The sequence below is a fragment of the Peromyscus californicus genome, unplaced genomic scaffold, assembly GCF_007827085.1.
Source record: "Peromyscus californicus insignis strain IS unplaced genomic scaffold, ASM782708v3 Scaffold_5__1_contigs__length_169319896, whole genome shotgun sequence".
Classification (NCBI taxonomy): domain Eukaryota; kingdom Metazoa; phylum Chordata; class Mammalia; order Rodentia; family Cricetidae; genus Peromyscus; species Peromyscus californicus.
In genome coordinates this window covers 165,906,691-165,932,672 of record NW_026294573.1, presented here as the reverse complement: position 1 = coordinate 165,932,672, position 25,982 = coordinate 165,906,691, and the positions used below count along the sequence as shown (strand labels likewise).

The window sequence follows — 25,982 nt, the reverse complement described above, 5'->3', positions numbered from 1 at the left end:
CTCAAGGTCAGCTTGCATTGCTAAAGATTCCTGACTGGAAACAGGCATGCAGTAATATAGCTTGCAGTTCAGGCGTTTGGGAAAAAGGGGCAAAGGGCTTCCATTCATTTTAGGATGAATGGTCACGTGGTTCATTTTTTTTTCTCTAGCTCTAGAAAGTTCCTCTTAGGGGGTTTGATTCATAGCACAACAAAATGAGTAGAAACTACAGTAGGTTCCCTTCCAGTCAACATTTGTTTAAATTTTGGGAGAATGTCAACCCCAGCTGTGCTCCCAAGTGATGATGTTGTAAATCAATAAAATACGGCTTTCTCTCTCTCTCTCTCTCTCTCTCTCTCTCTCTCTCTCTCTCTCTCTCTCTCTCTCTCTCCCTCTCTCTCCCTCTGTGTCTCTGTCTCTGCCTCCGTCTTTCTCTGTCTCTCTGTCCCTCTCCCCCCCTATTTTTTCTTGCTTGCTCATTTTTGTAAAGATCCTAACTCTACACTTTTTTACTTTAAAGCAAAGCAAACCCGGTGGACTTTTTTCCACCCCTCAAAATGACAGCAGTCAGCCTGGCGATCCTTTTGTCCCTTTTCTGTGAAGCAAGTACCGTCGTCGTCTTACTCAATTCCACTGACTCATCTCCGCCAACCAATAATTTCACTGATACTGAAGCAGCCCTCCGCGCACCACTACAGTCTGCGGAGATCCCTAAAGCCAGGCGGAAGCGCTACATTTCGCAGAATGACATGATCGCCATTCTTGATTACCATAATCAAGTTCGGGGCAAAGTGTTCCCACCAGCAGCAAACATGGAATACATGGTAAGAGGAATTCTTTCTTCCTTGAATTCTGAGTGAGAAAGCTTTAATTGCGTGGTAGTGGGATATAAATGGACCGCAGTGCCCATATGCCAGGGGATACAGGGTACATACTTGAACTTGCGAAAGGTTTTAATGCATTTTATAATGTTAAATTGTGTTCTTTCATGAATTGATGTATATGAGAGAGACAGGGGAGGGGATCTACATAGACTTTACTTCTGTGAGTTCCATAATTCCAATGAGCCACATTTTCTATAAGGAGAAAACAAATGGGGTATGCTGACTGCCCACATTTGGAAAGTCATCTTTCCAAGCAGAATTCACGAGGAATTTTTTTTTTTGTGCCTTCTGAATTTAAAAGTCATATTTATCAGTTAAAACATTTCTTGAGAATATTTCTTGAAATTAAAGATTTCATGTGCATGATTTATTCCTGGCTAGGTGTCTCTCCCATTTCTTGGACAAAGTTCTCACCCACACTACTTTATTTGTATTCTAAGAGAACACGCTGGCTCTTTTCTTTCTTCCTTGTGATTTAAGACTTAGTCGTTCAGATAAGGGTGAAGCCAGTGCACTTGCACACGGTTCCAAGTTGCCATGAACACATTCTTTGCTCGCTCTTAAAAATAGACTATGTTTAAATCATTTCACTTTAGAGAGCAAAAATATTAAGTTGGTATTAAAAGGAATGAGTCTGGCTGAGCTTTATTTTTGGTTTTGAAGTCATGCAAAGTTATGATTTAAAGTTCTGCACTTTACAAGCGACAATGTAGAGTCTGTTTAATGCAATGAAGACCACCAATAGTTATCAGCTTCTTGAACCATCTGTTTAATGCAATGAAGACCACCAATAGTTATCAGCTTCTTGAACCATCTACTTTCTCTAAATAGGTTTTTTGCGCCTGTGTCAATGTCATAAGAAACATAGACATACCAAATTAATCTAAGGGAATCATAGTTAATGAAAGTAGTCCAATTTAGATCTTAAAATGCCCTTTACTAGGATTTATTAAATTAACAAAAGACATAATCAGTCCTGGGTATTATCATGTCATGATTAAGACTGTGGATGTGGGAGTTTAAGTGTGCTCCAATTCTAGTCCTGTCCTTTTAAGTGGCATGCGCTCTTTATTTAGGGTCCTCCACTCTCATCTTCTCTAAGATAAGGATAAAGTTAGCATTTGCCACCAGGGGTTGTTGTAAGAAATACATGAGTTGAGGGGCAGAGAAATAAGTCCAGAACTCACAGATACATAGCTGTTCATTAAACTTTAGCTTTATGACTTTCTTTGAACTTTCTGTGAAAGGGGACCCAGTAAGAAGTTATTCAAGTTCTAAAAACAGAAACCTTCCCCCACATGAAGAAGGGTTGCAGTTATACATAAAGGAGCAAATATGTTTCCAAAGCTACTATAGATTGTGAAAGAAGTAAACATTGAGTTCTGTGAGAGCTCAGAAAGGTACAATACCTAGACTATAAGATCAGGGAGTGCATTCTGGCTATGATCACATTGATACAAAAACTCAAATGATGACCAAGACCACTGAGCCAGGTATGGGAGCAAGCTCCTCTTGGTTCAGATCATGACTGTGCTATTCACTATGACCTCACATGTTACTCAATGGCTCTAAGACCTACTTTGCTGTCCCATTCTTATAATGGGAATAACAGTGCACACAATAAGCAATCAATAAATAATGAAATAATGCAAGTCACTATGCTAATAACATTGAGGGCAAAGAGGTCAACAGGCACAGAGGCATAAATGGTTACAACACAGTAGAAATCAGTAGAAAAAAATTTTTTCTCATTAGATCTCCCCTTATCAAGGATTAAATCACTTCATATGCATTTATTTAATTGCTTCTATGTGCCAGAGTCCATGCTAATTGTTTCCACAGATGACCTCATTTGATAGCCCACATTTGCTATCTGAAGTTGAGATTGTGATCACAATTTTCCAAATGAAATCACTTAGACCCAGAGATGTTAATGACTAAACCAAGATGGTGTGGCCAAAGAGTGATATTGTCCAGACTGACATTGTGGTGGGGATGGGTCTCTTCATTTGTGAGATACAGCACTTGTCCACTGAAGGGTATCTCCGAGAATATCAGGATATGTTGATCACCTCCATAAAAATTGCAGAAGAGATCATAAATTATTCTTTTCTTGTTTATCCTTCTCTCATTGTTTCTTCTCAGGTATCAGAATCCCTACATCTGATTTATTTTGCAATAACCCAGCACAGGGCTAATTATTATAGTCTATATTCACAGATCTCCCTTAGTTCAATGAATGCGATGAAAAACCGTAGCCCAAACACTGTGCTCTATAAAACAAAACAGGGACAATTTGGAAATCTGTGTTTTGAAGTCTGCATTTTCACTGTTTACTTAGCATCGACTGTAGGCTGGCACTTGTCTAAGCCCCAACATACATTCTTGAACAAAAGCATCAAACGTCCTTGGTTTCTGGGTGGTAATAAAACAACAAACCAGATAACTGAATCAACTAGAGCAGGCCAGAAAGTAATGAGGTCATGAAGATAAAGCTTGTGTCTAGGATTAGGCATGCACTGGGGTTGTTGGAGAGTGCGACCTGGGGACAGGTAGAAGAGAATTCCTGTTTACAGATGAGGGAAGTCACAGAGGAAAGAGCAGGACAAAGGGCCAGAGGCAGAGAAAAAGGACAGGTTTAGAAATAGCCTCACTTTCATGATTCTATGGTTCACTCCATCAATAGACATGCTTCAACTGGGTCCCATGCAGTGAAGTTCAATGGCAGGCATGTATTAATAGGTAGCATGAAGGTTAGTGCAATTATTCTGAGTGACTCAACTATTAAGCTAAGTGAAAATATGGATCTCAGTGGGACTCTGTTACCTTTACTTTAACTGACTCAACACTGATTTGAATTGGCATCAGCTGGAAAGCTAGATCAGTTCCTAACCTGTACCATACACCTCAGAAACGCATGGCATGTTTATTGCACTACTTCACAAATACTTGCTCTCTGAGTCACCAGCTGCATGCTCAATTATCCTCTCCAGTGTGTGTTGCTGCTCTGGAAAGCTTCACAGAAAGTGGGCTTAGGCTCAGTGCTTTCTCTAGTTTCCCTAGACTGCCTTGCAGTTCCTTTATTCTCCTCCAGTGCTCTGAGCCTTTCATTCAGTTTCTCTCCTCCCAAGGTCTCCTGCTTGACTAATTCATGTATCCTATTTAAGATTTTTGCATGAGAATAGCAGTTCCTTGAAGGACATTTTTATGCCCACAGCAGTGGGCACCTTATCTTTTCTTTAACCTGCCATGCCTTCTGTGCCATCCATGTCTATAGTACTGTCCTCATCACAACCAAACTTGACAAATAGTCATCTGTTCACTTATTGCTAACTTTCTAATTTTAGGGCTATAGGGTGCTAAGTTAATAATTATTCACTTTAGTCTCTCTATTGATTTTTAAAAGCCTTTGTGTACAAATAGCGAGCACCCATTATTTATTGCATTTAGACAAAAAACCCAATTGTTATATGTTTATAAACAGCACCAGTTTTGATACCATTATAAATACTTTTAGCATTTTCCACCGCAATATTTCATCACACACACTTGAAATAAAACAAATATTTTATGAATTCTTTAGAACCTCTTAAAATTAAATTCCTTAAGTAGTTATCTTAGATCATGTACAGTTAAATGAAACAAAAGAAATTTGATCACCAAGATTTACATTCACAAAATGGTTATGTTCCATTTTTATATAGTACCTGTGACTTTAATAAAACACACATTGTGTGCAATACTTAGGTTTCTGAAACAGAGTTTTTACACAAGCAACAGTACAGATAGAACCTAAAATGTGCAAGGGAAACCTTTGCACTCTTGGCTCCCATTCTTCAATTAGCTTCTTGACTAATTTCCAGGATGCTTTGGACACCAGCTGCTTTTCATTCTTCATAAGGGCAGCTTAAACTATGACTCTAAACCACAAACCACATTAGTTTCTTAGAATAAAAATTATCCCCCAAAGAATGAATTTGCAAAACTCATACAGAGTTCAGTTTGTAGGATGTTCTGATTCAGAGCAATTGAGTAAATTAATTTGAAAAACAACTGAAACCTCTCCATGAGAGGAAGGAATCCAAAGATAGGAATCTTTGTCTTTTTAACAGTGCAGTAAAAACAAAACAAATAGGGGGTAAAACCACCAAGCATATAATTCAGTATAATGCCCTGCTGATGTAATAAACATGAAACAGACAAACCATGTGAAAGAAGTGGGGATGGAGCTGATAATCTCCAGCTGGAAAATGATGAAGAAATCTGTGGAAGAGGATCATGGGGCACTGATATTCTCGAAGAGGTGTGGTGGCTGTGATTGAAAAGGAAAGCAATGGGTGACCCAACCATGAGCACAGGATTCCCAGGAGGTGTAGAACATGCCTGATACAAGAGAAATGAAGAAGAGCATGACATTTGAGATCAAGGGCAGAAGGGAATCCTAGACAGACGGCTTGAGCAGACTTATGAGGTGGTGACTGCTGAGGAGCAGTACCTGATTTTTAGGTAAGAGTAAGGAACACTAGAAGTTCCTGTGTACAGAGTGAGGAGGAGAAGGAAATAACTGAATTGCAGCACACATGGTAGGAATCTTCACAAAAAGGCAGGTTGAGGACAACATGCTGGCAATGCTGGACACGGGCTGGAAAAGAAGATAATAATGAAATCTCAGGAAACTCAAATCGCTTTTGTCATCAGATGACATATTACACTGTTTGGTGCCTACAAATCTGAGTTGCTGAGATAAACATAAAAGGTATCTTGTGTTCTTCTGGAAAAGGGAAACATATCTATTACCAAATAGTAGTAGGTAATAAAGTAACAGCATGATTCAGTGAATGAATGTGGCAATTAATCCAGCCTCAGTAAAGGCCAACACATTGTTGGCCTAGAATGCTAGTTTGTGACTTGGGAATAACGAAAATGCTAATTTAATTTATCTGGGCTTTATATGGAAGAAAATGTGCATAATTTAAACCACTATTTTTTCCTTTATTTTATAGTTGACTAAGCATTATGGTGTCAGGTCTGAAGTAGGAAAATTGCTGAGTTCAAGGCTAAGTTGGGCTATACAGTGAGTTTTAGACTAGCCTCAATAAAAATCTCAAATAAAGTTATGTATCTATCCTTGCCCTTTTTTTTTGTTAATGAAGCAGTGCTATGTGCCAGACAGCACATTTCTTCTTATTTGGGAAGGATAACTCTATTGATTTTATTGGGAATACATGAAATTTGCTGTGTCTAATCTAACTCTCTTCAATGAGAGCTTTTATGGCTTCTAGAAGGCCTGTGAGAATCACTGCCAGGAAGTCATGGGCTGAGCACACTGACCGACAGGAAGGCAGCTGCCAGCACATTCCTGCTCTCCTGGATAGGCACTTGGGTGTCTTGGCTTCTTGGGGAGACCAGGCAAGTTTTGTAGGTGCTTTCTTCCCAGATAGACTCTGGTGCAGATTACACCAAAGAAGGTCATCCTACCTTGAAGTTTGTGTCCTTTTGTTTCTCTTTTCCACATCTGAAGACAAGAGCATTTTCTCATTGGAGATTGTAAAAAAAAGTGTACATGTTACAAATATTGAAGTTACATGATTCTGAACCATATCATTGGGAAGCAGAAAGAGTACCTGTGAGTAACATATGGTCTACCTCGTGGGTGGCTATGATTCTTAGCATCCAGTACTGCAATCTTAGTGGCAAATGATATTTGGCCCCAAACTTGGCAGCAAAAAATAATTTTGTGTGTTTCTGCTGAGAGCTTTTATAGAACCTAGAGTCGCATCTTGTCCCACAATTAACAGTTAAAAACAAGTGGCTTTTCTGGTTAGAGTATGTGACTATGATGAGGTTGTAGGCAAGACTTTTAATACTCAGTCTCTCTTTCCACTTTATGCATTTTCCTGCCACTTTCCTGGAGTGGAGAGGAATGAGGAACAGAGACAGAAAGTAGTATGTATATCAAGGAAGTGGACAGTGCAGTGTGCTACGTGCCAAAGCAGAGGAACTACTGACTAGTCTAAGAGTACAAAAGGAGACCATGCATGGACTGAAGCAGCAGAGTATTGCAGGCTTCTAAAAGTAATGTTGCTAGATATTAGACTAGAATATGTTATACAGAAGAGAGATAAGGAGAGGGTGACTGTGTAGTCAGTATATAAGGGTTCTAGAAGATATGGGGTGGCATAATGAAGACATAGAAGCTGTATGACTTAGATTTAATGTTTAAAAGAATTGAGTTTTACAAGGTGGAAGTTGGGGGACACTAAACAACTTGACTGGACTTTGTTGTAAGACCAAGGGAAATATTAAAGGGTTTAGCTGGGAAATTACATAATTGTATTTGAATTTTAGAAAGGTCATTCTGGCCATGGGGTGAGGAAGGAGTGGAAAGAGGCAGTAGTGGAGACAGGCTGCTCAGTCAGAAGCCGTCATCATAGTCTGGGTGAGAGATAATTGAAACCTGAAGTACATTTGAGGCAACAGAGTAAGCTGGGGCTGTGAAATATTTTGGAAATCAGGCCACGAAGCATGACTCATATGAAGTTGCAGAGAAGGTTTTATAGGATGGAGAAGTCAGGACCCTGTCTCTGTCTTCAGGGGGGACAACTGGATTACTCTGAGTCAGAGAACACAAAGTACAGCAAATTTTAGGAAGCCAAGGAGTGGTAGGGGATTATTGTCTGGGCCACATGTCTATGGAGGTTGAAAAGCAGATAAAATGTGAAAAGGTGCATAGGTGCATTCTTCCACTGAGAAAATTTGGGATAGGAATACACTTTGACAGACATATCATTCTTTGTAAGGTGGGTAGGGAAGTATCATGAAAACTGGATCAAAGATTTTGTCTATAGAAATCTACTTAAGAATGTTTGCAATAAAATGCCATCCTAATCCAAATCTATTTTAAGGACCTACTTGGTGCCAAGTTACTTCAGCTCACTTGGGACAAGACATATTTTGGAAAATAATCAAAGGGCTTCTAAAAATATAGACATCTTCTAGTCTGACTATCTGGTATCTTGAATTTAATATATCTAAAAACTGTATCACAAAGAGCCCATGGGCATTAGGTGGTTATAAACTTGAGGTATTTGATTATCTCTGAGAATTTTGAAGGATGGCATTGTAGGAGAAGCAAGGAAGATTAAAAACTAATGTCTTACACCAGTTAAGAAAAAATTTGGCACAAATGCTTCCTAAACTGAGATTTGGGAGATGGGATGTGAGTTCTCCCATGCTATGTTATCCACAGCATTTCAAATCAGATGAAAAACATTTTGACACAAATAGGTAGGATGCCTAACATGTTGACTTTATAATTAACTTTTCATGAAATCTTTTAAATTCCACATCAATTAATGCAAACAAAGATGTTATTTAAGGACACAATATTTTTCTGCTAATATTTCATATTGCATAATTTGGTTAAGCATGAGCATTCTACCAAATCTGTCTCTTGACATTCTTTGGAAATCATTTTTCAGTGGACAGTACATATCCAGACAGCTTACTCTGAGGAGTGGACAGTGTAAGATCTGGGATTTGCATGTCTGCCTTGGTATAGCTTCACAATCAAGAAATCCATTTTTAATGTGTTGTGACACTGAATCGGTGAATGAAATTGGCCATTCATGAAAATGCCTTGAGAGCCTGAACTTCACTGTCGGATGACAACTGGTGTATATATAACGTTCCACCCCCTCACCTCCTGAAGAGTAGGATCATTGCTAGATGATCAATAATTACTTTCAAACTTTACAATAAAATGCAGATGTTAAACAATGCTTGAAGGATGGAAAATTCTCTTACAACTTCCAAAATATTCTCTGATGTTATCTCTCCTTCTGCCCAATGTTATTGTCCCTATGAGCAAATGCCTTGTTTCTACACAATTCTACTGCTAATTTTTCAGTGGCTTCAGGCTTTATCTGTCTTCTTTTTCTCAGACTTCCTGGTTAGTAGAGATTAATGGTTGATAATTTGATGAAAAGAATTCTTATTTCAGATGTCTCCCCAATCCCCCAAACTTACTATATCAAACTAATTCTTATTTCAGATGTCTCCCCAATCCCCCAAACTTACTATCATTTTAAAAATCCCCAACAATAGTAACAGGTGTTATTTAGTGAACTCTAGCCCTCTTAGAGCTCTGATAAATATTCTTCAGTCTCTGTATCAAGCTTATTATCATCCCAGTCTTGAGAGATGAGGACAGATTTCTTCATTTAGAGATGGAAACTCAAAGCTTGGAGAGGATAAATTCTCTGTCTTTAACAAGTTGATCAAAATGCTCTATCAGAGAGCAAGCATGCTTCAGACAGCAGCGTACTACAGCACACTGCAGTACTGTGTAGTGTGACATAGTACATGCTTCTTCTTGTCTACTCATCTCTCCTGTTCTTAGGCTCATTGGACAGCAAGTTTCCCTACATGCACTTCACCTGAGAATATCAGCGAGTATAAGAAATAGTTTTAAACATGAAATAAAATTATTCTTGTACTCTCTATGCTTGGAAAATAATATAGGTAAACTGCTTTATGATACTGCTAATCATCTTTGGATATCTGCTAAGAGAGAATAAGTAACCACGACATTGACCCTGGCCTCCCAGTCATCAAGTTTTCTTAACCATGAGCCCTTTAAATGATGCATGGGTACATAAATCTGCTCCCCCATTCCACTGTTGCCAACACAGACTCTGAGAGAAGGTTCCACAAAGATATTTGGTTTCTGAAAAATCCTGGAAAACTAACAAATATGTAATTCAGGAAATTCAAACTCAAGGTCCCTTCCTTGCCAAGGCACAAGTGTCCACAAGAATGGTGTCATTAGTCTTCTTGAAAAGTGGAAGCTGTGTAGCTTGGAGCAAACAATGGCACTTCCTGCTTGTCCTCCTTTAGATGAGGTTCCAACAAGGGTGTGTTCTACTGTAAGTGAGATGCTTGCCAATGAGCAGGCCTGAACAATAAAGAATAAAGGTCACATATTATTGCCCATTATCCTTAGGATGATTGACAGATTTCATAGAATAAAGGTCACATATTATTGCCCATTATCCTTAGGACGATTGACAGATTTCATAGACACATTCTGCTGATTCACATTTTCATATCCTGAGTTAAATGAAGATCAAATATCTGTTTTAAAATCAGGCTTGATGGAAAGGTACTGCCACGATTTTTAATTTCTTATCCTTAGGATTTTGAGATTTTGGAAAGGTATTTCTCTGACATGTCACATCACACAGTCTTGGTTAATAAAACCATCCATCATTGGCACAGCATGTATGAATATCCAAGGTCTCTAGTCCAGGAATTTGACTCAGTAGGTCCAGTAGGGCCATATATGCCTTCTTAAAGATCCCAGGAATATTCTGGAAGTATTACTATGGCGAACACTCTAAAAGGTGTTTTCAGAACAATAAAAGCTCCTAGTTCATGACTTGAGACCCAGTTGAGGTTATGGTATGTGGGTCAAATATCCACACCTTTGTCAAGGAACTATGAAGGGATTAATAGATTAAAACAAAGAGTTATTCCAGGGATAATTTCAGTATTAACAGACAATTCATTCCAATGCTCATTTGATTCCTGATTGAGAAAATACATGGGCACTATCACCAGGAAATGTCTATAACACAGAAGATCCTTACAGGAAATGTCTATAACACAGAATGATCTTTACTTGGAAATGTGTTTCCCTGACTAAAAGAAGCAAACTTTTTAAGATTCATGTTTTTGAGGGATAGGGCTTCTTTATATGAGATGGTATAATTTGAAAATTTTCTTGTTTGAGCTTTGAGTTAAAGATTGTTGAGAATCATTCTTTCTTTGCTACCACCCATGGACATGAGGAGAAAAAGAAATACATCCATATTAACATAATACAAATAATAATATTACACTTTGCAGATCATAAATGCTGACAATATCCAAGCACCCAGCCCTTAAATAAGTACATCTTTCTGTAGATAAAGGCATCTCTGTGAATCTCCTTGTGGTGGTGCACACCTGTAGTTCCAGCTCACTGGAGATGTTGACAGAAAAGTCCTGAACTACATAATGAGACCCTGCTCAAGAAATAAAGTAATCCCCACAAGACAGTGCCCACTATTTCCTATCATCTTCATGTAATCCATCCTTACAGTCTTCTCTCCCTGTATAGTTCTTCATGCAATGTATGGTATTGCTGTTTTTGAGGCTATGGGAGGCTACATGCTGTCCCAATCCACTTCTTTTACCTGCCTCCTTCTGCTCTTGTAGGTATCATCTTTTGAATATCATTTAATTGATCTAGCAAATAATCTGAATGCCCCCTTTAAGGGCCTATCCTTCCCTCTGTTCCCACCTGGTTCTGCCCCAGCCTAACCAAGGCTCATTGCTGCCTCCTGGATAGTTTAACAATGGTTCTTATATGTTCATCTCAGTTTCCTTCAATGGCATTTCACAAACATTCCTTTCTAATAAGAGTAAGTCCACCAATTTTAAAACAGCCCATGAACCGTGTTGATGTTTTTGGCTGCCCTCCAGAGGAATAATTTTGTCATCACTTAATTTGTCTATGGCTTCTGCAAGTCAGCACCTTCCTCCCAATCTAACACAAAGGATCAAATCACCCAAGTTTTTAAAAAGAAAAGAAAACATGTTCTGTGTAAAATGTCAAAAACAGTCCAAATATGTAAGACATGCCCACATAAATATCCAAGAAAACAAATGTCTTCGAACATTCCATGTTTATCGCCCATGTTGTTTTTATGCTATTGTCCATGTTCATATCCAATTCATAATTCTATCTCTAAAATTTCAATGTGATATTTTTATTTCTAGCATGTTGTTTTTGTACACAATTGTGCTGTGCACAATAGCTTTTCTACGGTTGACTCTAGTGTTCTAAATTATTGTTCTTACTTCTTCCTTAATTTATCTTCAATTTCCTTTTTTAGGAAGGGTTCTCTTTTCATGAATGTAGAATATTTTGAAAAAGAATTTTATTTAATGTCTACCTCATGAAAATTAAATGGTTAAACTCTATTTCTAAATTTAATACATTTATTTTTTGTTTTAGTATTTTACTTGATTTGAATAATTACCCTTTCCATACATTTAAGAAACTCATACAAGTCATGAAATACAGACTTAATACCCTCTTACATTTTACTGGAAAGTAAGAGAAACAAAATGTTAGAGAAACAAAACCAAACTTCACAGTACTGGTTTAAGAATTTATCAGATTTTTATCATTTTCAACTTAAAATCACATCTGACAGTAATGGCTTATCTACATATTATATTGAAAATAGAAGACTATATGCTACTGTGAGAAGCTGTGGTCTCCTAATTACTACAAACATTAGCAAAAGGCTGTAAGCACAGACTCATTACCTGAAATTTTTCATCCTTTTTAACTTTCAGTTTTGTCCCTTTGCACACTTCCATACTTTATACTTTGTAATTAAAAAATATTTTTAAACAAGTCTACAGTTACAATCTCAAGTAAAGTTTAGAGTTACATTCCAATGGTCATTGTTTCTTAGTGGCCAGAAGTACTGGCTGGGACACAAGTACACGTCACAGGTGCCATTGTGTCCCATGAGTACACTGAAGATCTTTATTAGTTTACTGAAGATCTCCAAACAGGACAGGACATGTGGTAGGACACTCTTTAGTTGTGTTACATTAATATTATCTGATTCTTCTGCCGACTTATATAAGACAGGAAATTTCTCCCAACTCTCTCCCATGAAGCAGCATGCCTTGTCTCAATTTTGTATCTCTGGGGGTCAAGCTCAAAAGATCACCCAACTTGATGAGGATCCTGCATTCTTTTAATTTTCCTCTTATCTCTCAGGGTCACAACTCTGCCAGATAGTCAGATGACATCAGTTTGAATTCTAAGTTTGTTTTCTTGTCTTAGGCTAAATGTTTCCAGTTTCATGGGATTTACAGTCAAGATACTCTGCTTAGCCCAAGCTATGTGTCTTAACTTATTAATAAACAGAATAACCCATGTTAAATATTTTAATTCAAAGCTAATTTAGAGCATCTAAAATCAACCCTATGTATGTCTCTCTCCCCTCTCTCACATGAAGAGGATGAAAACAAGCTGGGGTGGTTTGATGGCATGCAAGTATGAAGACTAACCTTAGTTAAATTCCCCAAATCCCTCAAAAATTTGTCAGGTGCATTGACACATGCTTGAAGCTCTGAAATTCGGGACAAGAGGATTCCTAGGGCTTGCTAGCCATTCCCTCTTGCCAAATGGAGCCACGCTCTAGGGTTCAGGGAGATGACTTGTCTAAAGAAACAAAAACAAACAAATAGGTAGAAAGGTGACTACGGACGACAACTGATGTCAACCTTTGACCCCACATATGTATGCCCCACCCCTACATACACATAAACATACATGTACAACACACATGCACTTACTCTACTCACACACACACACACACACACACACACACACACCACACACACACACACTCAATGAAGGAAAGACATTTCTTGAATATTTTGAATTGTTTTGTGTAGAGTGTACGTTCTCAGTAGTGCTGGCCAATTACTGGCCAGTACCATATAGCACTTTCTGGCACTGATTCTGTGGCTACTCATGTATATCCAAATCATGAGACTATGAATCTGAAGATGACATCACCTCCAGTCTTCTAGCTTTATGGATGACTTAACTGGCAGACAGATGGTGAATGACAGGCCCCAGTCAATTGATGATCTCAGGAGCATAATTAAGGATAAACAAGATCACTGTGTTTCATATCAGTGCTATATGTGCCATGCTGCACTAGCATATTTAGTTGATTATAATAAAGTATTTTTAAAACTGAAGACACGGTACATGTTAATACATAATGTGTACATGTATTTTTTTCTCATAAAACTGTGATAAACAACCTTTCAAGAGGTGCAGCTGGTTGAAGATATCATCCTTTTGTGAATTAATTGTACAGTTTTACATTTCAATAAGCTGAAGCCAATATTTCAGAAATCCATATTTTACTAACTTTTGATGTAAGAACAAATGTTTGATAAGTCCATTATCAGCCAAACAAAGTATCTTTTAAATGTTTATTTTAAGTACTAGGTTAAAATAGTTTTACATTAAATTTGTTAGTTTAAAGTTCTGTGTCAATTTTATTGAAGATGTCTTTTGTATACAAAAATTATATTTGTGTCTTCCTACTTTAATATAAAGTTGAGTATCTTTACAGAGGTAATTTATTACTGATAGGTCCACAATGCCTGGCTTGTTTGGCCTCTCTATGCATGTACTGAGATGGGAACGCCAATCCATACAGTGATTAATGTTAGCGGTTTATGATATCAGAGAGTCATGCAAACTTTGCTCTACACTTTTCAACTAACAATAACTAACTATATATGAGTAACTCTATACTAAATTTTTTCTCAAATAACCAATTTTTCTTAATTTGATTAATAAACATAATGTAATACATTTGTATTGCACCCTATGTAACACTTTGAAGTTATTTTATTATAGTTATGTTTAGTTCACACTAATTAAAACAGTACATTTTCATATTATGTTTATTGATAATATAGATTCTAAGGCTATCAAATGTGAGAATTCATGAAACTGACTACTGTATAGCACAATCTGACCTTTGAAAGTTGCACTGTACTTGACATTGCTGATTTTGGCAAATAAATTTGAGTAAATCTGGGTCCTATTTATTTAGGAATATATATGGATGGCATGGCTCTTTGTTTCTGTGAAAAGGACTTTGTTAAATCAGTTGATTTTGGTGTATTCAATTTTCATGGGTCAATTTGTAATGTCCCCAAGTAATCGTTAGATGTAATACTTTTCTTTTAACCAATTCCTCCCCCAAAATGATGTCCATATTGCATTAACTTTAGGTGAATTTGTCTGAAATTGCTTTTTTTTAGTTACAATAGTCACACAACCCTGAATTGAAAGAATTCCTGGAAACAGGGGCATTGTACCTTTCCTGTCTTTTTGTTTATCATAACAGATTCAGCAAAACTAAAGGACTATTTAACTTCCACAGGTCTGGGATGAAAATCTTGCAAAATCTGCTGAGGCATGGGCAGCCACTTGCATTTGGGATCATGGACCTTCTTATTTGCTGAGATTTTTGGGTCAAAATCTATCTGTACGAACTGGAAGGTAGGAAGCAGATAAACAATGAAATTAGTAAATAGGCAAATTGACAAGATAGAAAAATCTGCATTTATATAAGCATGCACACAGGCATATATGTATATGTTAACTATGACACAGTTCTTACTAACAACATACTTCCTTCTACTGTAGAATATCATGACCAACATTCTATAACTCCATTCTTATGGTCACTTTCATTAGAGTTAAAGTATTTTAACTATTTCCATTTGCCTAATAAATCTAAATTATTTATAAAATTCCAATAGAGTAAATTTTCTGCATAAACTAAATAAGACTTAGATGATTCCTGAACAATTTGTGTTTTTCTGTTTTTGGAATAGCCTGGCATGTACTTAGATGAATGAAGGCTCATTGGGCATTATCATGCTTTTCTCTTCCCAGAGAAATCAGTAGCTTTAGCAGACAGCGATTGTAATTGTCAGGAGTGGCAATAAGCTTGTTATAATGGAAAATTTTGTAACACTTTTATGGTGTAACAGGAGTCCTCTAAATAGCTCCCCGTTGTACTGAATTCTTTTTTGCTTTCTCTTGACATCTAGATATCGCTCTATTCTCCAGCTGGTCAAGCCATGGTATGACGAAGTGAAAGATTATGCCTTTCCTTACCCCCAGGATTGCAACCCTCGCTGCCCTATGCGATGCTTTGGTCCCATGTGCACTCATTACACACAGGTCATTTTCAGATGTTGTCTTCCTTCTTGACTCTCATCTTAAAAATGTTTTTCTTATGTTGGTGACTGTTGACATTTTAAGCAACACTGGAATATATTGATTTATTTCTGCAGATGGTTTGGGCCACTTCTAATCGAATAGGATGTGCGATTCACACGTGCCAAAACATGAACGTCTGGGGATCTGTATGGCGACGTGCAGTGTACTTGGTCTGCAACTATGCTCCAAAGTAAGTGCCAAGTTGAGTTCCATTTCCTGGATCCTTGACTGAAGGAGATCAGCAGTCAGATGGGCGTTCTTTGTAGCTATAGAAGTAAAAGTATTCTGCAGTACTTCTTCATCTTCACCTGCCCTTCATCCCCAGCCTCATCATCATCCCCACAGACCTGAAAAATGACAGGGTGAAAGGTTTCTTTTCACAGGGACAAGGATTATGGGTTAAAATGGTAAAGAATATACATTGAGACACCTGAACTCATTAGGTTCTTCTTGCCATCATTGCTCTGTCATCCTAAGTGTACGCACTGTGTTTCATAACCATTGATACCTGCATCAACGGCATCCGAAAGCATCCTCTAGAGATGTTATCAGCACAATATTCTGAATTATCCGTACTAGAATGTTGGCTGACCTATTTCACTAGGAAAGCAACATATTGGAAAAGAATCTTTCCTTCCTGATCTCATTTTTTAGATTAAAATTTATATAATATCGGCATTCTATAGCCTACATAAATATAATACCAATTTGTCGAAGATTACAAAATCCAGTTGTATATTTGAATATTTCTCATATGGATCAATAAACATTTGCTAACATTTAATAAAATGTCTTCTTGATAACTGTAACTCTGAGGATGATAAAGTGTTCCAATATTTACACAGAGTTCTCTTCCCATTTGGAATAAGTACCAAGTATGCAAGGGATTTATGATACTCATGGTGTCTTCTAAAGTGAGTCTCAAACGAAGATTTTCTCCAGCTTTTCCAGCACACAGAGGGAGGGCGACAATGTGTCATAAGTAACCACGTGACTCATTTATATGGTGCAAGTCCTGGGCCAATCCTAAAAAGTTAGAATATTTGTGATTTTCCTTCAGAATTATTGTAATGAAGAGTTTGAAAAACTATTTCTCAAAATATATTTAAGCCTGCATTTTTCTGATATTTTTACTTTTATGCCTTTTATCTGCCTATGAAGCACTTACCCTTTCTCTGTAATAAATTGACCAAGTTGTAATGAAATGACCAAAGACAGATTTTAAAAATTCATTCAGCTCTTCTGTTTCCACCAAATAATAGAATTTCCTAATAATGTTAATTGATTTATAGACTCCAAATATGAGGCATTGCATTAACATTAATGTATGATAGTTTTAATAAAAACATTAATGTATTATACATCTAATGTATTATAGTCTTAATAAAAACATTAATGTATTATAGTCTTAATAAAAATCACAGGTGATTAAGGTTTTTAAAATCTTGCCTGGGCGGTGAATATTATTTTTTTCCAATTTCAGTATGAAGTTTTCGGTAGGCTAATACTTTCAGTGGAAAAGGAGAGAGAAAGAAAAAATGAAGAGAGAAAGAAATAATATGTGAACAAATGGATTTGAACAAAAAATTAAAGAATAAATGATACATGAATTGACTAACTGTTGAATATTATTATCCTCAATTCAATAATAAATATGATTTTTGTAAAAGTTTGTAATACACGACAATATTGCCATATAATAAACTTTTAGTTTTGTGTTTTTGTTCCCAAAATATATGCCTGATAGGTTAAATTTTTTAAAAATAAGTAGAAAAATATGAAATTATATAACATAGGCTGATTCCATATACTGTTCTCATATACCTTAGAATAAATACATAGTGGGAGATAAGATTTTTTTTTTACAGGGCGGTAGGATTCAAGAGCAGATGAGGACACACAAGTCACATGACAGGAGGAGAGACTTTGAGTGCTTCTTGATAAGTGAATGATGCCCTTGATGTATCTTGTCCTCTAGGCAGAGAGTAGAATTCATTAATTGTAAGTGGGGAGTCCTAAACCTCCATTTCAGTTTGTGATATGAATAGTTAATTGGTAAGTTTTTAATGTGTACACTTTCATATATTGAAAATATTCTAAATTTTAGCTGACGAGTTTGCTAATTTTATATCCTGTACATGTGCTTCACAGCTACCTTTGCATCTTATTCAGGTTAAATGCAGACGAGGATCTGTTGTGCTCAACCCTGAGTTGTATAGCCGAACTTCTTTCTTCATTTAATTTCCTTCATTTTGCTATCTGTATTAGTATTCTAATACTGAAAATAAGTTATTGTCATTCTTTATTGTAATTTAAAGAACAAAACCCCAGAACCATCATAGCCTTGTTCAGATATTCTTAATAGTGAATTTGCTTCACTTATAGTAATCATGATATTATCACAGTAAGAAAGATCAATCAAGTAGTTGTATGTTTTCACCATCATGAAAAACCAAAGAGCATCGACTAGAAACTGAACTGATTTGATTTTCCTATGTGGAAAATGATATGAGAATCACTTGCACCTATGAGCCATTACTCTCTCACTATGAGAATAGTTGGCTCCTTATTTTATGAAGATTATAATCTTAAGTTTTTCATAGTTTTTATTAAAATAAACGAGTACTTGTAACCAAATATTGTTTTGATTCTTCTCTCATGTATTACATCTTGGTCACAGTTTCCCCTCCTTCCCCATTCCCTCTCTCCCCTCTGATGAGAGCAAGCCTCCCAGGAACATCAGCCAAGCACAGCATAATATGCTTCAATAAGATCAGGCATATTCCATCATACCAAGGCTGCGAGAGGCCACTCAGCAGGAGGAAAAGGGTCCCACAAGCAGGTGAAAGAGTGAGAGACGGCCCCTCCTCCCACCGTTAGGAGTCCCACAAGAACACCAAGCTGCTCAGCCATAACATATGCGGAGGACCTAGGTCAGACCCCTACAGGCTCTCTGATCTCTGCAAACTCCCATAAGTCCTGGTCAGTTGATTCTGTGGGCTGTGTTCTCATAACCAAATAGTTTGTGTATAGAAATTTATTATTCATTTCAGACACTCCAATGAACTACTTGCTATTTTGTGATTACTTTACATTATCATATGTAATTTGTTCCAGTGCAACATTTTATACATGTATGTAATGTATTTTGATCATATCACTTCCAGTGCCCTCTCTTGTATCTCCCCCTATTTTGATGACTCCCCTTCTTTTTCCAAACCTTCTGCTTTCTACTTCCACATCTTTTCTGTTGATGAAGACCTAATGAGCTCAATTAGTGTTACTTACAGGATCATGGAATCTTAGGAGCAACTCCCCCAGCTATGACAGAATGTTAGTGGACCCTGTCTTGTGCAAATCTTGTGCAAGTAATCACGCCTACTGCTAGTTAAAATCCTAGGTGCGTTTAGACAGCGCTAAGAGGGAGGCAGCACAAGTTGAGGAGCATTATGTCTGCAGAACTGTGACCTGACCTTGTGCCCTACAGTACTGCTGGAGCAGAAGACAAATGTGCTAGATGAATTGAGCCTGGGGTCCATGATTTATAATATCACCAGAAATTGTAAATAGGACTTTATTACTTACCTGTCAGTTAAGATTCTGTTCGTTTACTCAGAGAGAAAGCATTTTAAAAGCAAGAAATATGGGAATGTAACTTTCAGGGCCTTATAAAGTATACTCTTCAAAACAACCATCATGTGTCAAGAGCGTGTGAGGACGTACGTAAAAGTAATCTGGTTTCGGGTTGAGTGAGCATCACTAATGTCACCTTTTCCTTTTTCCTCCAAGGGGTAACTGGATTGGAGAAGCACCATACAAAGTAGGAGTGCCGTGCTCATCGTGTCCTCCGAGCTATGGGGGAGCCTGTACTGACAATCTGTGCTTTCCAGGAGTGACGTCAAACTACCTGTACTGGTTTAAATAAGCTTATCCTTTTTCCTCTGGGAGATACATCGGTTTTTGGACTCATAAGCATATATATATATTGAAGTTTGAACATATTATACATATTTTATTATAATCCTGTTCTCATTTTAATGGTCAGTTGTCTGGTCTTTGTCTAGGGTGCTAAGTCTTAGATACAAGCAAAACATCAATTCTACTTTTCTGACCTTAAATTTAAGTTAAAATATTGTATATGTAGCGATGACATAGTTGTTTCATCCAATTCCGAAACCTGCATTCCAGGGAAATTACGTTATTATGTCCCTAAGGAATGAAATGTATGTTCAAGCTGTAATATGTGTGTATTCATATGTATACATATATATATGTATGCACACACATATGATGTGTGATGTGACACACAGACAATACTATGTGATAGTTAATAAGGAAAATGAAAAATATATTTGGGTTTATGGGACTCTTTCAGGATCATTTCTACCCAAGAAAGGATAATTTGCAACTCAGTAATATTTGGAAATAATTTAATTAAGCAAGAGTAGAATTTGTTCTGGAGATACTTTATTTTATTTGGGTCTACAAAATATATTCTGAATTTATGGAAGTTTCCATAACACACCTTTTGCTTAGTTTCATTTTTTTTGAATATGTCAATCTGTTGAGTAGTTACTTTGACTAATTCACTTTGCTGGTTATGTTCTGATAATGCAAAGATGATCACATATGATTCCTGCCTTTGAGAAGTTGTCAGAGAGGTCCACAAAACAGCAGAGCCTAGTAATTGGGTTATAAATTATTTGTAGCTAATCATTTTTCATAAATCTTGAGGAACAGACATAGTAACCACTTACAGGTGGAGTGGACAGTAACTGCTTCTGTCTCACATGTAAAGTATCTGTTTCCCAGGAAACTCCAATATTTAAATGAGATATGGAAGGTCTCATAGTTATAGTGCTGTGAATAGACACCACGGCCAAGGAAGCTTACAAAAAGATAGCATTTAATTGGGGTCTTGCTTACAGTTTCAGGGGGTTAGTCCATGATCATCATGGTGGGGAGATGGAGGCAGGCAGGCAGGAGGCATGGCACTGGAGCAGGAGCAGAGAGTTTATACCCTGATCTGCTGGCAGGAGGCAGGGAGAATGAGACTGGGCCAGACCTGGGTTTTTGAAACATCAAAGTCAACCCACAGTGACACACTTCCTCCAATAAGGTAACACCCTCTCCAACATGGCCACACCTCCTAATCCTTCCCAAACAGTCCACCAAGCAAAACCCTGTACTCAAATATATGAATCTATGGGAGCCATTATCATTCAAATCACCAAACCATGTAAGAATCAACAACTTCTCAGAGATTTCTGAAGAAGAATAGGCTAGGCTGAAAACAAGATCCTCAGAATACTGACAAGGTCCAAGAGAAGTAAGAGGTATGAATAATCACAGAATTAGCATGTTGATACAAAAAGACCAGGCAGAAGGCTACAGAAGAGTTTAACACATCTTGGGACCCATTAACAAAAGTTGAAGTATTATAAAGAAATGTGTAGGATGAGGGCACATTCATCTCATTGTTTTCTCTGCTATTAATTGGAGGTCAATCTACCTATTATATTGAGCTTTTGAATATCATTGTCAAGATCCTCCATCAATACCACATGTAGTCAATTTTCTTAATATAGTCCTCCCTCGATGGATGTTTTTCAAAGAACAAATTATGAAACTTTATTTTTATAGAAGAGTAATTTTCAGTTCCTCATTAACTTTGTTTATGAAAATCAAGTAAATCATTACAAAAACTTCTCTCATGAGATTAGGAAATACATGTCTTAATTTACAAAATCATTTTCAGCGAGGACAATACAATATCTGGGCCAAGACATAGAGCAAATTATATTTCAAATGTGTGTGTGTTTGTGCGCACACACGTGAGCATGAGTATAGACTTACAGAGCAAGTAAACATGGTCATTTTAGAGAGCAAACATTTAGAGAAGAAAGCTACTTTTTAAAATTCCATACACAGCTGCAGTTTCTTAGGTGGATGCATTGAAAGATGGCAGATAGTTAATTAGATCCATTCAATGGGAGAAGAAGCCACCATCTGGATCCTGGGCCTACTTGCTGGCAAACAAATGGTCTAATTACTTTTAAACACTGACAATTGGAACAAAATGTTTTGTTATTAAGTGACCCTGCCTTGTGGAAACATATATGGGCCTTATTTAAATAAGTATTTCAGAAATACAATAGAGAACAGAAGTATTATATAATATAGAGTTGATCCAATTTTCTTTTCTTTCTTTAATTTTATTTCCCTTGAGGACGTCTCACATATCCCAGATTGACCTTAGACTCACTATGTCATCAAGAATGACCTGACTCCCAATCCTCTTGCCTCTAACTCTCAAATACTGGATTTTCAGTGTGTGTCACCTGGCCATTGGAAGGAATTTCATTTTGATGATACCAGCTTGACTCATCCAAGAATGTTTTCATCCTTAATATTACTGAAGTAAAAAACTATATAAACGGAAGTTTGTAGCTCTCATTTCCAGGTTTCTTTCTGTCTTGCATGGGTAATTGAGTTTCTCAGATTGAAGGAATAATAACGATATTTGATATGTAGTTCACAGACTTACCCATGAATGTTAGTTAATTCACCATATTAACAGAAATTTATGAATATTAATATAATCACTGCCAGAACTTCTCTTTGGCATGAACTCCATGTGATTCATTTTGTTTATCAGAGTATATTATTCAGTGGCTATAGTGTAATAAATGTTTAGTTCAGTGGAGTTTTCAGAATTAATTAATTTAAAAATCTAAGCTTGAAAAGTTGAAACAAATTCTGCTTTTCTAGTCTTTTAAAGACCCTAAATCATCTAAAATACAAAGGTTTGAATGTAAAAAACCCTCAAATAAACCATCAAAAATACGAAATTGAAACTAAGGTTGGCAGGCTTACAAAACAACTCTTTGAAAACTGCAACCAGAACCAGTAGCTTCTTCATAACTTCACACCTAAGCTGAAAGTACAACGGGTATATGCGCCATTCTGTCTGTAATTTTTAATGTTGGTGTATAAAACGACTATGTGAAGTATGTTCCTCCCTGGGCTAATGCAAATGATAGTTTGCTTGTATCAATGTGGCATCATACATTTTCACAGGGGTGCTAGGTGAATGGGCTTGCACTGTAATTCTCAGAGGCAGGACAGGCCTGGCTGTAAACTGTTTTACAGCTTTAAATAGTCAGCATTAAAGTTTTTAGTTTGAAATTTTTCATTAAAATAATGAAAAATTTATTAAAATTTATTAAAAAATAATATGACTGATAGCATTGATGTCCCCCAGTGCTGTTTATTTTTTTAGTAGTAAAGTAACATTTTGCTACACTATATATTTTTTTTTGCTTTCACATGGGAAAAACAACTAAAATGAAATCCACGATTTTGCTACAAAATTGATGCACTACTTTCTAGGAATGTATGTGAACTGTGTAGGTGTGGTCTTAGCATTCTTGTAATGATAGATTAGCTTGCTTTAATAACATAGGAGCTGAGGTTATCCGTTCTATTGTTTTTGCTTTGGGCATCATCACGGCTGTGGCCCGTTAAAGCTTTGGTAGAAGTTTCGACTGGCTCCACTGTCACCAGCACTGAATTCTAGTTTCTATGCAGCCCTAGCACGGAGCAGACCACGAAGGAGGACAAGTCCAGACAATAAAGCCTATTCTGAATATTTTAATTGAAACAATATATTTCCCATACTTTTATACTAAATAAACCCATGGAGTCTACACTACTAAATCAAGTGCCTATTTATACCATTTTAAGTGTTTTGAGTTTATACCTTGCTTGATAAATAATGCAAAAATAAATGGCTGAGCTGAATATTTTCCTGCAGGCAAAGCAATGCTGAACCCCTGGGCTGTCTTTCCCCTTAGGTTTCACAGTATCATAGGATGCGAATCTTAACATAGATGGAAGACTATCCTACTGAAGTATTTAGGGGGGAAAAAGTTATATTTCTAATGGTTGCTAATATTGTCTTTGTTTTTATGAAGGTTTTACATTGTTATATTTGTGGGTGAAGACATTTAAATGAAAATGCCTTTTTTAAGTTGTGTCATGGCTCAACTTCTAAATGTAAAATGTTGATTAAAATTGAGAAAATTTAACAATTCACTGGTTAAAGGTGCTGAAAAAATACAATCACCATATGGTTACAATTTTGAGGTTTCTTTGAAACTACAGTTGCTATTATTAAGTGTGAACTACCAATATTTATTCTGGTGCTAAATACATGGTGCTAAATGAATTGTTAGTGTCAACAGTTTTAAAACTACTCCTTTTATCCACTAAATTCTTGATTCAGAAGTAATAGCAAAAATTCTATCTTATCTTCACCAATGTATGACCGTTGAATCTGTTTTCTTTGTTTAACAATACAATGTTATTACACGTAAATATATTTCAAATATATTTTCTTTAGAAGTGATTGGCTTCTTCAACTGGGTATTCTTTCCTTTGTGTGTGTGTGTGTGTGTGTGTGTGTGTGAGAGAGAGAGAGAGAGAGAGAGAGAGAGAGAGAGAGAGAGAGAGAGAGAGAGAGAGAGAGAGAGAGAGAGAGGAGAGAGAGAGAGAGAGAGAGAGAGAGAGAGAGAGAGAGAGAGAGAGAGAGAGAGAGAGAGAGAGAGAGAGCTGAAAGTTAAGAATACCCCTGTGTTAACCATGCTGCAGGCCCTGGCGCCCTCTGGTGTTTCTAAATACAAATTTTTAGTGACTCATAAACCTTTGGTAAAAGCCCTTTGTGCATAGTGAAAATTTGCCTTGCACTGTCCTGGAGTTTTTCTCCCTAAATATTCCAGCATTAAAACCACAATACAGCAAGCTGGACTCTATGGACACCTTCCTAAGAGGTGGAGAAGCCAATGCATCCTTCATTCATTTACTTCTTTTTATTACATGATTGTCTACTATAAGGTGCTTAAATTTTGGATTTGTTTGTTTTTAGAAAACAATTTATTATTGTGTCTTATTTTAAGGAGTGGTTGTTTTATTTAGCTTAGGGTACAACATAAAAGGATAACATTTAAAATAGTCACTAGTTACATATATAACAGAGTGGTCCACTTCCATTCTGATCTATGACTTGATGTGTTATGCTTTTATACTATTGAAGTAATAACATTTTATTATCATTCTAAAGGTGAAAATTAAGATGCTAGTGTTTTGGTAGATTTCATAAGTTATCTTAAAGTGTCAAATAAATTCTCCTGAGGTTATTTTCAAATTTGTTAAAGCACGGAGACCTCTTCAATGATCTAAATCATACACAAAGCTCAAAAATACAAGAAACCTAACATGGACACACTCTCTCCAGATCTAGTGCCCAGAAACTTTCTTTCCTGCCCTAGGATTCCATTAAACAAAATAATAATACTCAGCTAAGTCAGTCAACTAATTCACTCTAAAACAATCAGCAAATGAAAGCGCAAAATTTGAAAGCCTAAAGTGTTTCTGGAGTTCTTTTAGATAACCACTTTCTCTCTGAATGTTCTGGCAACCTATTAGTTCTGAAGGGAACCAAACACTGGGCTCATTTTGTTCCTGGCTAATTATTACAGCATTTGTGGTTTGTTAATGTTTACGGTGGATTTTGGTAACATAATATGAATTAAATAAAGATGGTGCATACATATATGAAGAGTGTGTTTTTTAAAAAATATGTTAATCTTTCAAGTATTTATATAATCCTAAAATTCAATGTATCATTTCAGAAATTTTAAGCATTAATTTGGATGGTTATAATTCATTTTGTAGTGCTGTGTTGGTAGAAAGGTGACCCTTTATGTTGTGAAATATTGTTATGAATGGATATGTATTTAACCTCTGTCCCTAAGAAACATAGCAAATGTAGCTTTTTTTAGCCATACTGTATTATTTTTTCCAATAAAATATTATTATTCAATATTTTGATTTTGAAATCTGTCTGATTGATTTTTGTTCCAGTAGTGTTAGAGCCAGATGAAATAATTTTGAGAAGAAATTACCCTCTTTTCTAGAGCAAAAATGAATGTAACATTAACACATCGCTGGTTTTCTTCTTTTATTTTTTCTCCCCACTCAAATTTCCTCCTTTTTTCCCTAAAAAAGCTCTAAAAATGAAACATACATAGGGAAAACTTTTGTAGAACAATGTATCAAGATTTTCTGTGTGTGGAAAATTATAGTAGATGACATAACATCATATCTTGTTATCTACCCTTACAAAAGTTTCAAAGCATTCTACAGACTATCCTGGGGACAGAAAC

General features: G+C 36.5%; 1 protein-coding gene across 1 annotated transcript; it reads left to right on the top strand.

Annotated features, from left to right (window-relative positions):
* Positions 1-358: 358 nt before the first annotated feature.
* Positions 359-25,641, top strand: Pi15 (peptidase inhibitor 15). Its single transcript, XM_052717991.1, has 5 exons — positions 359-803; positions 14,909-15,027; positions 15,585-15,717; positions 15,831-15,946; positions 19,546-25,641. Exons 1-5 carry the CDS (start codon positions 537-539, stop codon positions 19,679-19,681), a joined length of 771 nt encoding a protein of 256 aa, XP_052573951.1. The 5' UTR covers positions 359-536; the 3' UTR covers positions 19,682-25,641.
* Positions 25,642-25,982: the final 341 nt, after the last annotated feature.